The 16142-nt window shown below is 42.6% G+C and overlaps 1 protein-coding gene and 1 long non-coding RNA gene across 2 annotated transcripts in view; one reads left to right on the top strand and one right to left on the bottom strand.

Annotated features, from left to right (window-relative positions):
• SLC30A8 (solute carrier family 30 member 8) overlaps positions 1–13858 on the top strand; it is a 33697-nt gene extending 19839 nt beyond the window's left edge. The window contains exons 4-8 of the mRNA XM_006210943.4: positions 670–823; positions 4635–4785; positions 6422–6527; positions 9329–9463; positions 10783–13858. Coding sequence (XP_006211005.1) covers positions 670–823; positions 4635–4785; positions 6422–6527; positions 9329–9463; positions 10783–10928 — 692 coding nt within the window. The 3' untranslated portion in view covers positions 10929–13858. The remainder of the gene's footprint in view (positions 1–669; positions 824–4634; positions 4786–6421; positions 6528–9328; positions 9464–10782) is intronic.
• Positions 10765–16142, bottom strand: part of LOC140689283 (uncharacterized) — a 299698-nt gene continuing 294320 nt past the window's right edge. Inside the window, exon 4 of the long non-coding RNA XR_012064178.1 lies at positions 10765–10987. This is a non-coding gene — a long non-coding RNA (uncharacterized lncRNA). The remainder of the gene's footprint in view (positions 10988–16142) is intronic.

The raw sequence follows: 16142 nt of genomic DNA on the forward strand, positions 1-16142 counted from the left end.
TGAGCAAACGTACTTGACACTGCCAGCAGATTGAACACTATCTCATCTTTAAATATTCATGGAAAATGCCTCCATTCTGATACTTCTTTTCCTTACGCTGGCTTGTAAAATGCAGTTAGAGTGTTAATATACCATTGAGTTTGCCTCTGTGTTTATAATACGTTGCGTTGGCAAATGAAACTCATTTTCATTAAGCCTCTGAAGTCCTCCCTTTTTACTGTTTTATTCTACAGGAGGCACCAATATGGGCAGGTTGTAAATGTTTTATGGCAAAATTAAGAGTTTCTAAACACATTTTATTTTTGGGTTTCATTATTTCATCTCTAATAAGTTTCAATCATTTTAGCACCTGTTTAAATTAAAATACCTCAGGAAAACAGCCAGGGCAAGCAGCAGTTAATATGCTTTAAAAATTTGCTGAAAATTACTTAGTAATATGGAGCATAATGAACTCGCATGCTGGCGTTTTATGAATGCAACATTAAAGCATCTCATCTTAGTGCTAAAATCCATCCAAACTTTTGCTTTGTGAATCACTGAGAGAACTAGTGTGAAGCTTCTTTTTTTCAATTGGGGGAGAGGGGAGAGCAGCAATGTCTTATGACTCTTGGGGAGGTTAAGGTGATTTACAAACTCTGTGTATGGGTGTCTCTGTGCTTGAATCCCTAGAGATCCTTGGTGCCCTGCTGTCCATCCTATGCATCTGGGTGGTGACTGGTGTGTTGGTGTACCTGGCGTGTGAACGCCTGCTGTACCCCAATTACCAGATCCAGGCAACCATGATGATCATCATTTCAAGCTGCGCAGTGGCAGCCAACATTATGTAAGTCACTCACATACTGCCCGTGAAGCTTGTCTAGACATAGATTTATGGGTTTTTGTTGTTATTGTTATCATTTGTTTTTAATCCTTCCACTTGTGACAGTGGTAGAGACCTGATAGAATGTTCAAATGGCTCTAAGACTGAAAATAAGGCTGATTGTGCTAGTTTAAGTTAAAGTGTGTTTTAATATTGGTTTCTAATGGCTACCGTTTTGAAAGCTTCCCATGCATCAGAGACTGCATTAAGATCTTTTGATCTACATTATCAGGCTCGATGTTCACAACACTCATACTTCACACATTAGGAAACTGAAGCTCAGTGAGGTTAAATAAACTGCCTACGAGGTAGCACAGAGCAGGATTTGAATCTAGATCCACCAGACCCAGAATTAAGTTTCTGGCCATTCTACTCTTTCATGCAAATTAATGATTCCATGTGAGATGTGACTTAATCCTACTCTGTTTTTGTTGAACACATTATGGGTTCCCAGAGAACTGGGTTGGAAGGGACTTTAAATTTTATTTACTTTAGTTCCCTTTTTACTTTTGAATTCTCTTTTTGCAACATCCCCATAAAATGGTCATTAGTTTCATATATTTTAACAGATTAACAGGGAATTTATTTCTCTCATAAGCCGTCTATCTGAACTTTGCATCATTATGGTTGCATGAAAATTCTTCCTTAACCTGTGTTAGCCAAACTCTCTCCTTAGGTTCCATCTGTTGGTCCCTTCTCTTATCTGGGCAGTCTTTAATCATTCTTATGGGACATGTGATCATGTCCTACTGGCCATGTGATCATTGCCATATCAGTCTGGTCTTCCCAAATAAATTACTTGCTTGCTCATGACAATGGGGTTTTGATCCTTTTTGGTTGATTTGCTCTTTCCTATTTGATAGTCTGATTTGGGGCAACTCTACTTATCTATCTGTCTGTCTGTCTGTCTATCTATCTATCTATCAATGTATCTATCTACGAATCTGTGTATCTATCTGTCAATCATCTATCATCTGGGGTAGACAGAATAATGGCTCCTCAAGAATTTCCACATCCTAAACATTGGAATTTCTGAGTATGTTAAGCTACATGGTAAAAGGAACTTTGCAAATATGATTAAGTTAACAATGGATCTCGAGATAGGGACATTATCCTGGATAATCCAGATTGGCCCAATGTAACCACAAAAGTCCTTATAAGAAGGAGGCATGAGATCAGAGGGGAGAAAAGATGCTGCGTTACTGACTTTGAAGGTAGAGGAATGGGCTTGGAGCCAAGGAATGTAAGTGACCTCTAGAAGCTGGAAAAGATAAGAAAATGAATTCTCCCCTAGAACCTCCAGAAGGAATATAGTCCTACACACCCATTTTAGACTTCCGACCTCCAGAACTGTAAGATACTAAATTTACATCATTCAACAGGCTCTGTTGATGATTTGTTACGGAAGCAATAGAAAAGCCATATACTATGTATCATCTGTCTGTATCTTGCAATGCAGTGTGATGTGTGCGATGAGGCAGGTTTATGCACAAAAGTGGAGAAGACAGTGACAGAAGAATGGCATTTTAAAGTGTGTTTTTTTTTTAAGAGAGGGCACAAAGAAATATTTGTAATTAGAGAACAGTCTGAGCATGGAATACGTTTCTGCAATCACCCTCATGCCATTGCCTTGTGCCTGCCTCAGTTCCTCACCTCTCAGTTTACAAACTGTTGCTCAGAATCTTTGAGCCAAACAATTAGAAGAGTGGTATTTGATCTGCTGTTGCTGACTAGATCCCAGTTTCCACCCAGTTGACCTGAAAAATGTGTTTTACATTGGCACTGGGTGAAAAAGTATGGGAAGATCAATGCAAATCTATCACTACAGGAGACAAATAAGCCAGAGCACCGTCCTGCTGACTGCGGGTCAATACCATCATCTTTGCATAAGGAGAGCAACATATCAGCAGGGCAGCAGGAACAATACAAACATGAATAATTTCCTGAGTCACACAGGTTGTGTCGATACTACATGAAGATGTAGGATGCTCCCAGCTAACTACCACGTAAATCTGGGACCTTGATGATCAAGTGTGACTCTCTAAATAGATACCATCCAAATCTTTTTACTGCAACTGCTTTTGAACTTTAACCTTAATATTGCAAGTGCTTTTCATACTTAGACAAGGGAATTGAAAAGCGCTGATTTCCCTGTGCAAACAGGTAGTTATTTATGGATAAGGATACTAAGTGACAAATGTTTTCTCCCAGAACTGGGATTGCAGGTTTCAAGTGCTGCTAGATGCTGTATTGTCTGACTTCAGAGATATCAGAATTGTAATTTGGGAATAAATCTGTTCCTTGGGAAACCAAAAGCAGGACAGAAAGTTCTAATAGAAGTTGCTAAGGGATTCTAGGATGAAGATTATTGACAGAGCCTTAAGGGTACTGCATGCTAAGTTTTCTCTGCCTGAAACATTACCTCCTCTCTTAGCCCATTTAAATATAACCTTTCAAGTCCAGCGCACTGCTTTGTCTCTCTAAGTAAATCAGGCTCCTCTGTGCACTATCGGTAGCACCAGGTCTTAATAGACTTAGCATAATTGGAATTTTCCATTCAAGTTTGTTTTTTTAAAATCTCTGCCCTCTTCATTGTACTCAGAGCTACAGTAGGGAGGGGCCATGTCTCTTTTCACCTTTATGTCCCAAGCATTTAACAGTGCTTGGCATACAAGAATCTCTAAGTAAGTTTTTTTTTTAATTTAAAATGAGTAAAAGAATAAATGACAATTTGATGAGCATGCATGGCAGACCTAGAAAGAAAGCCTATTAACTGCCAGGCATGTTAGGCTGTCTGAAGAAGTTTGAATGGAAATTCCTAATTGAGGGTGAATTTCTGCCCAAACACTGACACTCTAAAAAGAATAGATTATGTAATGGTCAAATTTTGGTGGCCAGCAGTCACTCCACTTTGTGATGATAACTTGAGATTTAACAGACACTTTACCTGCAAATAGACTGGGATTCATGCTACTGAACAGTAATTTTTAAAAACCTTTGTTCCAAAATGTACAGAAAGCATTTCAAGGCAAAACATAAGAGGTATTACTCCTGAAGTTGTAGATAAATAGAATTGGGTACATAATTTATAGGGCCTACTACTAATCTCATTGACTCAAACTGGAGATGTTAAATTTTGCAACATATTATATACACATATAACATCTGTATATATTATAATGCCTATATTTCAGTCTCTTGATAAATAGCTACCTATACATAAGCATGGTACTGTCATCATTGGACATTAGGAAATTATTTCAATTTCAAATTCTCATAGAAATGAACAAAATTAAAGGTAAAAAATTTAACCTTGATGAAATTCACCACTTACTTTGTTTCATTCCTTTTTGCTGCTTTTTGCATTTGAAACATACAATTAGTTAAGCTCTCACCAAAGCTCAGCTTTAAGCCTAGCTCAGTGCCTGACATTCAGTAGACGCTCAATAAATGGTATTTCCCCTCCTAATTGTCAAATACTCGGCTTTTATCTAAGAGGTGATGCTTTCCAGTTTTAATGTGAAACAGAGTAGCATTAGGTAGATGGAAGAGAAAACTGAGGTGAATCTTCACTGTCTGCCAGTGTGTGAAAAGTTTTAAATTCTATGCTACTCTTATTTTCAAAATTAGTCCAAAATAGCCCATCATACAGCATTGATGCTTCAACTCTCACCCTTTTTGGATAATGCAAGCTGTCGTCAACTCCTCCATTAAAGCTGCATAGGCTTTTAAGGGTTAAGCTCATGTGTGCTGAGAACACTGTCCTCTCTTCCAGACTAAGTGTGATTTTGCACCAGAGATGCCCCAGCCACAATCACAAAGAAGTGCAAGCTAATGCCAGCGTCAGAGCTGCCTTTGTACACGCCCTTGGAGATCTATTTCAGAGCATTAGCGTATTAACCAGTGCACTTATTATCTACTTTAAGGTGAGTATGTTTGAGTTACTTACTGTCCAAGTAATTTTGGAAATTAAGCAGATTAGGTGGTACAGAGACTGACCCTCCAATATTAACTTAAAAGAGAGTGGGCAGCTTGTTTGCATATACAAATCACTTTTCAAGGTTTAAATAAACAAACACTCAAAGCCTGAAATCTTAGATTTTCCAAATTCCTAAGCTACGTCTTTTACTGTAGGGCTGTCGGTCTTTCAACAAAGTAGTTCCTTTTGTCATGTGGTTAAGATGGACAGAAATGGAACCACGAATAACTTAGGGTTCTTGTGTTGCACTCAACAGAAAAGATCTCTAGCTGACTTAAGCAAAACATAGATTTACTGGCTGAAATTTATTGGACGTACGATCTACTCCTGTACAGAAATTAAGGGAGAAGTAAGGGCAACTTTTGGGACCTACATTTCAGAAACTATCCAACTTCTGTCCCAGGCACCATACTAAGATGAATGTGATTCAACTAATTTTTTTTTCCCTGTTCTTGTCACTCTGCTGAAGATTTCTACTTCTGGGAAAGGGAGTCCAATAGACTAAGTTGGATCTTGTATCTGTTACCTGGCTGGGGATGGTAGAGGACCTGACTGACGGCCCTACCAATACCACCCGCCATGGGGCAGAGGTAACTTCTTCCCAAAAAGTCGGGGTGTTAATGGAAAGTTAAAATAGATCCTGGGTGGGCCTCTGACCCTAAACAAATATTCACTACAGATCTCTATTTGGTAATACCAAGAACTACCAGCGGTGGGTGAGCATGGAGGCAGAGGGGTATGGAAGAGAGGAGCATTTAGCATCATGATTGTCAGGTAGCAAGGACTCTGTTATTTTTACTAAAAAATGAAAACACGTGCATAAAAATTACAATGGCAAGTCTGAATTCAGTGGAGCAAATCCTTACTGAAAGCTTTGTTTAAGGCAAAATAGTTCAAAATTGTATGGGTTGCTGGAGTTTGAGAGTGTTCCTACCAAGGTTACTCTTACTGAGCCTCCTAGAAACACTGAGGCACAAACTTTTGTGGCACAAAACCTCATCAAGGGCAGAACAGCAGGTGATTCACCCTGAGGCCAAGGGCTCCAGCGGTGAGAGAGGGAGAGAATGAGGCCTCAGTACGTACCCTTTGGACTGTATTAAAGATGCTTGCCTTGAGTGTGTGTCACACTTAAGAGCGAAAGAAAGAAACTAACCCAGTCTGCCAAGACCAGGCTCCAGCTGCACCTTGGTCCCAGGCGACCTCCGAGCAGATGACGCTCTGTCTCCTCGTCATAATTAAGGCTGAGAAGTCACTGAATATTGTACAAGTGTGTGTGTGTGTTCACCACATACTCTGGACTTCTATTAATTTGAGAGAAGTTGAATCAGGCCTCTTGGGAGAACACGCAAGGACATTTTTCGCTTTACTTCTTCACTTGGGGGAAATTACATGGCCTAGCGTCTCCCCTTCTTCAGGCACTGAGAGATGAGCACTTAGAAGAAGGAAGTCTTGCCTCTGAGTCGGATGTTAAGTGTCAGGAGGGTGACTGGGTGAAGGAAGCTTGGATGTTTACTTTGTTTATCAATCAGACTTTTTACATGAGAGGCCCGAATTCAATTAACTGAAGTCCCTGTATTTTCTAGCCAGACTATAAGATGGCCGATCCAATCTGCACATTTGTCTTTTCTGTCCTGGTTCTGGCCAGCACCGTCACTATCTTAAAGGACTTCTCCATCTTACTCATGGAAGGTAGGGGTGATTTAATCATTATTCTCAGCCCCAACGTTTCCTCTTCCCCAGCATCACAGAAGGGAGTGGCCTCAAGGGAGGCTCACTGTTAGTTTGTATAACAGAGAAAATGTAAACTTGTAAGGAATTTTTGTGAAAACAGATATTGTCATTTTTATTCACATGGGGATAAATAAAAAGAACTGGCTTCTGTTTCTTTCTCCAGCAACTGTTAAATGCTACGGCAGAGTGTAAAAACAATACGTACAAACACCCGAGACGGACAGTGAGGGAGATAGAGCAAAACTAAAAATTTAATCCCAAATCGATGGAAAAGACCTTAGAAAGGCTGCATAAATCTACCCGTGGGCAGCATTATAATATATAAACTGCTCCTCAGGCTCGGTCAGGAGTTCTCAAACATTAGTGGTATCAGAACTACTTGGAGGGTCTGTTAAAACACAGATTGCTGGGGCCACCCCACAGGTCCTGAGACAGTAAGGCGGGGCCCCCAAATTTTGAATTTTTAATAAGATGTTGACGCTGCTGGGCCGAGGACTGTTCTTTGAGAACCACTTTTTCATACCGCCTAAGGGGTCCCTACGTGAGGACACTGGAAGCAGCACTTGGAAAATTCAGTCACAACTAGAGGTTTGCATCGTATCAAACCTTCAGATGATCGGAATAATCCAGGCACTGGCTGAGCGTCTCTTTTCTACACAACACAGAGGACAAAAGGTAGACAGTCTCGGAGGGCACCTGCCTCCACGGCCGCTCGCCCTTCCTTCGCTTGGCATGCACTGCCCAGTACACACTTCAGGGTGTTGCTCCCAGCCGGCCCTCTAACTGCTAGAAGGTGACGGCGCTGATCACAGTGAAACAGAAAGTGGAGTCAGACGCCACTGAGTAACCAGTGAACTTCCTCGCTCGGACGGGGACAATGCTTGGGTTGTCACGTCACAGAGGCATCCATTTCCCTTCTTGAGGGCCAAGTGCCGAGCTGCAGCTGATGCTTCTCCTCCTCCTCATTATTATTATTATTATTATTATTATTATTATTATTATTATTATTATTTAACATTTTTGCCTGTGACTCCATGCAAATTCTATGGCTAACCTGAGAAAAGAACTCCTTTAATTTGTTTCTAGTACCCTGAGCTCTGTGCAGCTCATAGAGTAAAAAATTATGTTGACCAGCTCTTTGTTGTATGAAAGAATATGAAGTGGGACTCAACTGAGGTCAAACTGTAATGAACTTTCAGTTAGCCCCAAGGAGGAAGCCCCCATGAGCAAGGTTCTTAAATCCTGAAAAGAAGGGTTAAGAATTCCCTACTCCCTTTAAGTAGGTAGTTCTTGACTAGCTGCTCATTACAATCATTTTTAAACACACTTATGCCCAGGCTCTTGATCCACAGACTCTGATTTGAGACGACAGAGCTGCCCAGTAGCTGGTAAATCTCAGTGCAATGGTTCTCAGCCTCGGCTGTGCTAGAACCGCCAAGTGAGCGATGAAAATACTGATCCTGGGTCTTAGCTCCCAGAATCTGCTTTAATTGGTCTTGGGTGTAACCTGGTCAGCAGGATGTCTAAAGTCTCCTCTGATGACACTAATGTGCATCCAAGGTTGACAGTCACTCTGAAAGCATGTATATCTCAGAGCCACAGCCACAGAAATTTTCCTCAGGGGAATTTTAACGGAGCCCAGGCATATTTATTTTTAACAAACACAGCAGGTGTTTGCATATATATGGTTGAAGTGGAAGCTAAAAAGTGGTCATCCTTAGAGATTTCTTCTACAGCATCCTCTTTGGATCATCTTGAGTTGGCAAGGATTTACCTATTGCATCAAATGGCTTCACCTGAGTTATGCTGGCTGAGTTGATCTTTTGAAAATTTTTTAATCAAACTGTTACCTTTTATGATTCTAACCAACCACTGACTTGGCTTCTCTGTAGCTAGCCAAAGCAAGTGCCCTTCCATTTTCATATCCCTTCATCTCCATATGAAAATCCTTGCAATGTGTGAAAACAGTGATCCTGCCTCCCTTAGCCTTCTCTTCTCCGGGCTAGACACACCCCAGTTCCTTTAGCCCCAAGGAACAGCTGACTGGCTGCCAGACTCCTCACTATTCCTTTAGAAACAAGGATGACAGTGAAACTATTACATTCTGTGGCCCAGATATTAAACCCCGGCTAATGTACCTAAAATAATAGAGATTCTACAGACTGCGCGATGAGATGGCATTATGATGTTAGGATCCCCCATGAACACAGTCCACCAGGTGACCTGCTGCACAGCTAACACTTGTACAGCATTACAGTTTACAAAGGACAGAGGTTTTCTCGCTTGCTCCCCCAAGGACGCTGTTGACTACATGATGTTATCATCCCTATTTTACTACAAATGTGATGAGGATCAGAAACATTCCAAGAGCTGGGGAAATTCTCAATAGTTGTAGTCAGAATGCTAACCGGGGATAATCTGATACGAAATCTCACGTCATTTCATTTTGCTTGCCAGATGATTGCAAAGGTAATTGGAAAAAGCACTACTGGCTTATTAACACACCCTGAAAATGAAGAATGGTTACTGTTGCTGACGATTGCATAGAAAATCTGAGAAATATTCTTTGTGAACCTTTGATTGACAGTAAGACCACTGAAACAGTCAGGTGAATCTGCTTCATAAACATTTGAAATAAGAAGCCGTAAGTGGAGAGGGCAAGTTAACATTTTAGTTGGGACACTGCAACCCCAATTAGCCAAGGCAGTGAGCTGGATTTGGTGGAGTAACAACAGCCTCCCGCTCTTTCCTCTTGGCAGGTGCGCCTAGGAACCTGCACTACAGTGGTGTGAAGGAGCTCATCCTAGCGGTGGATGGGGTGGTGTCTGTGCACAGCTTGCACGTCTGGGCGCTAACAATGAACCAAGTGATTCTCTCAGCTCACGTTGCTGTCGGTCAGTGAGTTCCTACACACCCTGGACAAAATTCAGTCCTTGTCCTGTGGAGTCAGTAGTTTCTTTCGTTTTTGTAGAGCAGCCCTTAGTGTCTGTTGCCTGTTGGAACAACTGTAAAGTGTCTTGTGTTACCAAGGGCCTTTGAAAACCTTCCTCCCCATCAGTGTCATCATGGCAACAGTGACAGGGATGCCAGCCCTTGAGGAGGCTGACTGCACAGGGTTAGAGAGTAGAACAAAAGGCTCAAATGCCACCCAAACTTCAAGGCCTTAAACTCTGTTCTAGTGGGTGTCCAATCGTTTAAATAATAGGAATGAGGTTCACAAGAAATCTTCATTGAGGATCTTTGGTGTGTAAGATGCTCTGCCTCTTACCAAAGAGAGAAAGATGAAGGAGACACAGGTCCCATCCTTAAGGTTCTAAAAAGTTAAAACATGTACTAGTTGGAATTAATGGTGATTCCTTTACTGGATGGTTAAAAATTCTGTAACTATGTGAGATAACTCCTAGAATTTGGGATTTATTCTAAAAACTACTTTTTCAAGGGGAAGGTGATTTTGTTCATGATGCATCCCTGGGCCAAGAAAATGAGCACTGCCTCCGGAGATAGCTCAGGCCGAGGATGATACATGAGGCTGCTCAGAAACCACTGAGTTACTCAGAGGCCAGGTACAGGAAGGGCCATTTCAGGACTGCGCTTTCTCAGACATGCTGATCTTTGCTGGGAGGCTGGGATCTGGCTGCAGGGAATTTACAGCATCCGCTACACCAATATTTCACCACAAGTGGAAGAGCCTACTAAACAGTCAGGTTGCTATGGAGGGAAGTTTCCAGCCTCCTGATACCTTTTGGGGCAAGGGAAAAGACGGTAGTGAGGGTTGCTGCTCTCAGAAAGGTCTGTGGGGAGCTCTAACTGCTTCCCGGTTCCTGTCACTAGCCTTAATATAAATCCTGGTTAGATACAAGGGTGGCCACCCGGAGAACCCTGGCAACTGGTGAGCAGGGCTGCATGAGAAATCATTATTCTGTTACAGCTTTTTCCATGACTTATCTTACCTTCCATCCTCAGCTCCTAGGAGTGCTGGGCCCCAGAGAGGACTGTGGGCAGGAGTTCCAATGGTGATGCAATGCTCCTCTGCACTAGAATGTCCCCCGCCTTGTCTGTGTGAATGGTTGTCAGAGCCCACGTGGCTCCTTCTGAGTGCTCAGCCTGTGCCCCAGCCCACCAGGTCAAAGGCAAAGTACTTGAAGCTGAGATCAGCAGTCGCCCCTGTGTGTGTGCAATCAGTGCCCATCTCACTCTGGTTCTTTATCAACAGCAGCCAGCCGGGATGGCCAGGTTGTTCGGAGAGAAATTGCTCAAGCCCTCAGCGGTAGCTTCCCTGTGCACTCACTCACCATTCAGATGGAATCTCCAGCCGACCAGGACCCAGACTGCCCTTTCTGTGAAGACCCCCGGGACTAGCTCAGTCACACCGTCAGCTCCCCAATTTCAACAGGCGACTCCGTGCTGCTCCGCAGTGTCTAAGAAACCAAAGAGAGAAGTCTGAGAAATTCATGATGCAGTACAATGCACATTATATCCTTCTTTATTTAGCTCCATCCACCATGAATGAAAATGCACTCAGATTCATCAGTCAATTGGATTATCAACCCATCAGTAGCTGTGCTCAGTAACAGAAATGTGTACATAGATGATTCTTGACTGGGGCTGAAATATCAGCTGTTTGTAACTGCAGGTAATAAAGCCTCAATAACACATCTCCATGATGAGCGTGCAAAGGGGAACTCAGGAAAGTCTTACCAGGAATCAGTGGCAAGGAAAGAGTCATAAAACTTTTTGTAGAACACAAAAAGCAAAAAAAAAAAAAAAAAAAAAAGGAGAGTCAAGACAGGGGTAAAGGGGAATTTGGGGCTTAATACTCCATTACAACATGTCCTTCCCACGATGCTGTCACAATTTGAGGTAGTATCTTTCAACTCCCTGTCAACATCACTAGTCACTAAATGGGAGAGAAGTCCCTCTCCTCATCTTGCTTGTACATTATGTTGTGATACGTCTGAAATGACTGAATTACATTTTACTTCTCTCTATAAAGGCCTGTACAAATGAAAAATTATAAAGCTGCTGCTATTTGAGTGTTTTCATATGGTGCAGCCTAATAATACAAGAAAACAAAGAGGCACAGAGAGGCAGAGTATTTACCCCAAGTTACATGGAAAATAATTTAGTCCAAGAATTAAGAAGAAGAGTCTAAGAATTTAGTCCCAGGTCTTGAATGCTTATGGAGCACCAACACTTGTTCAAGTATTACACTGGGCTATTTAGATATGTCCCCTCATTTCATTCTAATGATAACTTTGAAAGGTTGGAATTAATATCATCATAGAATAGATAAGGGCATAAGGCTGATGGAGGTTAAGCAACTTAACTAATGTCATTCATTCATTCATTTAGAAATATTTTTCAATGCAGGCTATGGGCTGAGCATTGGTAAACCAAGGTGACATGGCCTTTGCCTTCATGGAGCTCTTTCCCTTTGGTGGGAGACGGGCACTATACTAATAAACACCACCACGAATGTACTGCAAATAGCAGCAGAAGGAAGAGAGGCTGATTTAGATTGGGGGAGGTCAACAGAGAGTCTCTCTGAAGAAATGGCATCCAAGTTGAGACCTGAACAAAATGGTAGGTGGTAGCCAAACACACTGTGGAAAGACGCACATTCTAGAAGAAGCAAGAGAATGAATGGGCACCTTGAGGAAAGAACTGGGTGCGTCTGAGGAACTGAAGAAGGTCCTTGGAGCTGGAGGGTACTAACTGAAGGGCGAGTTAAGGAATATGCAGGACATGAAGCAGGAGAAACCAGCAAATCCAAGTTAGAAAGTAGCTGAAACCCAGAACTATTTTGTCCAAAATCCCATCTATGCTTTCTGTTTGAACAGTTCTGTTTTTTTTTTTGGCTCTTTCTTTTTGACCAAATAATCTGCACTGACAATCAGCCATTATTTCCAAGGTGCATGCAACCAAAACAGGTCTACGTTCCTCAAAAGACTGGGATGAATAACTTGCTGAGTTTAGAAGTAAAGGACTGACCGTGCTTCGGTAGTGGCGCCTGTCTAAGGTGGCACTGACCTTGTACCGTCTACACAGGAGTCTGCCTAAAGAAAGAGGAAACCTAAACTAACTGAAGTGGTTGTGGGCTGACCTGCCAAAACACTGTGCCCCCAGAGACCCTGAGTTATGCCAGTGACAATGGGGATATGAAAGGGAGATGAGTGTGACAGGGTGGAAATAGGGGACTCTGCAGTGGAGGAATGGCCGTGAGCAGGAATTAGAAACCAGGCTGTGCATCCCTTTCTGCTCCCTTTCAGATCTGTGACCTCTAGCTGGTCCTCAATTTCTCTGAGCTTTAGATTCCTCATCTGCAAACAGGGATTATATTTTCATCAGAGGGTTTCTGTTGGAATTACATGGGATAACAAATGTAAATGACAAGGTTTTTGTGTGGTAAAAAGTGAGTACTCAATAGATATACTTTCCAATCCAGGGTTTCTGAACCTTGGCATTATTGACACTTTGGGCTGGATGACTCTTTGTGGTGGAGGAATTATTCCAACACAGTAACAGAATTTTGTTCCGGTGTATCATAGGATGTTTAACTCCAGGCTGGCCCAGCCCTGGGCTCTACCCACCAGCTCCCATTAGCACTCTCCACTCCCAGTTGTAACACACACACACGCACGCACACACACTTATAGGTTAAATGGGGAAAATGGCAGTTGATTGGGGCATGGAAGTCTTGGCACTCAAGATGGCTGTCTTTGGACAAGAAGCCAATGGGATAAGAGGAAATAACTTGAGGTCACGATGCCAGATTCACTTCTGTTCACTTTCCAAATCCTCCAACAAGGGGGCAGGAGTATTTAATATGGTTTGTCTGAGACTAGAACCTTCTTTGGACTGTGGTTTACTCCTAGGCATGGTCACTGTGTCTTATAGCCAGGGACACATGATCTCATTTTTTCTCTTCTTGCCTCCTTGGTAAATAAGCCTGGGCAAGAATGTGTCTCCTTGATCCAGGCCAGGCACGGTTCTTTCCTTCTCTTTTCCAAGTCCCCTGAGCAGAGAACTGAGTGAATAAGTTAGACCACGGTCTTCCATGTGGATCCAGTCATCCGTCTCTCCCTCCCACTCCCACTTTACACAGGGAGAATTGAACGTACTGGTTTCAAGATTTATGTTTAAATAGTAGAAAGGAAATGGAAGGCTCACTTCAGCCTTCAGCAGAAACAGTGTGTTCTAAACCAGGAAATGTTTCACTGGGTTATTGGATCCTGACTCAGATATTAAGGATGTGGTATTTTTGACTTGAATTCTGCTATTACTTTTTGTATGTCTCTCATCTGTGGAAAATGAAATAAATTAAAGGTATGAAGGCTTTAGTGGGTCTGGTTTGGAACCTGAACTTCTGTATTTCTTAACACACCGAGAGATGATTCTAAAGAGCAGCCAGAGTCTAGAAGAATCTCCATCAAAGGCGGTCACTAAGTGGGAGGTTCAGACCCCCAGATATCTACAATTATGTCTTAAATGGTAACCATGGGGATGGCGTATGAAGGGAGCACAGAGAAAGATGAGGACCACAGTGTGGGCGTGGCCACTGAGGCTTCATGTCATTGAGCTGACCGCCAGGCTGGACGCGGAGTTACCTGTGGAGGTTCTCCAGGCAGATGAACGGAAGGGCAGCCCAGGCAGAGGGAAGACTGCGTGTAAGTCGTGCTGGTTTTTATCTGCTGGTTTGTAATTTGAAAAGCAGAGTATAGGTGGCAAAGAGAAAGTTCAACTCCGTGATGTTTAAAACGATGTAATTTTTGCTACTTGATCATTATGAGTATCAAGGAGAACAGGAGCTCTGTCCTGGATGATTTTTATGTCATTGTCAGCATCCAGGAGGGTGCTGGAAACCCAGCAGCCATTAATAATTGCTGAGGCAATGACTCTGGGGCCATATGTGGGCCTTACCATCATTTTTCATTCACATTTGTATTTTTCTGAAATTTCGAGGGCCAAGAAAACATTGACTTTGACTGAGGAGGTCACATCTGTGCCATCTCTGCAAATGAGCCGGCACCGCTGATACAGCTACTCAGCATTCTGCGGGCGGCTCGCCCTGCCTGGTGGAGACACACAGATATGTCCCCTACCTCAGAAGGCACGTTTAGCGACCAGAATTAGAGCCACTCAGGCTCCTGGTGTCTCTTGCCTCAGCTGGCTCTCGGAACGGATGGTTCATGCCAACTCATTTCTCCTGTCTCAAGGGCCACTGAATGGTTCCGCTTTCCTATATTTTGTGCAGGACAGAGCTCTTCAGACCAGATGACCTGGCAGACACAAGTTCCAGCATCACTGTCTGCTCTGTTTTGTTTTTGAAATCACGTTAATCTTTGATTTTATGTCAGAAACACATTGAAGGCTGGGTCATCGTTAGGCAGAGGGATTTGTATGTCAACCAAAGCGACTGCCGCAGGGCTCCCGGTCGTTTCTGCTGTTTCACTGAAATTCTGCTTCTTTAGTCGACTAGATGGAAAAGTCGGGATGGTAGATGTTTTTGTGTAAAAGTCAATACAATCTGAAAGGGGGTTTTAAGGATCTGAGATGAAAGAGCAGCTGCCACCACGAGACTTCATGCACCAGGCATCAGTGTGGAAGGTCTGCTTCTCTTCTGCCCCCTCCTTGGCATGGTCAGAAAGAACTCCAGGCCATTGAAGTTACTGGCATAGTGTAGTAGAATTCTTTACTTTGTGGCATTTGAAACATTACTTCTCTGGCTATTGAAACATTAATGCTGTTTCATCCCTTTCAAAGCCACATGCTTTATTCTTCAGAATACTAAAGTCAGGCCAACTCTGCTATCGTGCTCCATCCTTAATATGCTTCTCTGTCATCCAGCATGTGGTCAAGATTTATCTAGGGCTCTATGGTGATGTTAGGGCCCATAGAAGAAATTTATGTGCTCCATATGTTTGGTTACAGATGGGAAATGGGAATGTTGAAGGGCAGGACAGGAGGAATGCTTACAACTCTGAACATCAGTTCTGCTGACTGCCTGAGTATGAGTCTTAGTTCTTCCCTTTATTAGCTCTGTGACCTCGAGCTAGTTTCTTAAATGCTGTGTCCCTGTTTCCTGATGAGTAAAACCTCCCTACTCAGATGCAGGAGAATTTAATACATGAAGAAACTTAAAGAGGTTGGACCTGTGCAGAGCATGAAGTTAGCACTCAGTAAATATTAACGGCAATTTATTGCTATGCACAAAGTGAGCATGTACATGTATGTGCACAGAGATTTGTATCTTGCCAACTTTGAAAAGGTTTAGAGTCATCCACACACTCCCCCAAGAGAGTGGCAAATTATTGGTGAGAATTAAAGGGCCCTTCCTCTCACATGGGACAACTGAGACTTGCTGAGATAAAGATATTTATCAGAGAGAGCTTTACCTAGTAAGTGAGTCCCGGATTCATTAAAATAAGTCCCTTTCTGACATGCTCTCAAAACTTCTATTTTTACCTTTGAAGTAAAAGCTGAATGAGTCACTCACGGTGTCTTTATTTGCAAAGTCTAACTGTCCAGTTCAATGAAGGCAGAGTCACAGACCTCCCAGACCTCTGACCCTGT

This window comes from Vicugna pacos, chromosome 25 (assembly GCF_048564905.1).
Source record: "Vicugna pacos chromosome 25, VicPac4, whole genome shotgun sequence".
Classification (NCBI taxonomy): domain Eukaryota; kingdom Metazoa; phylum Chordata; class Mammalia; order Artiodactyla; family Camelidae; genus Vicugna; species Vicugna pacos.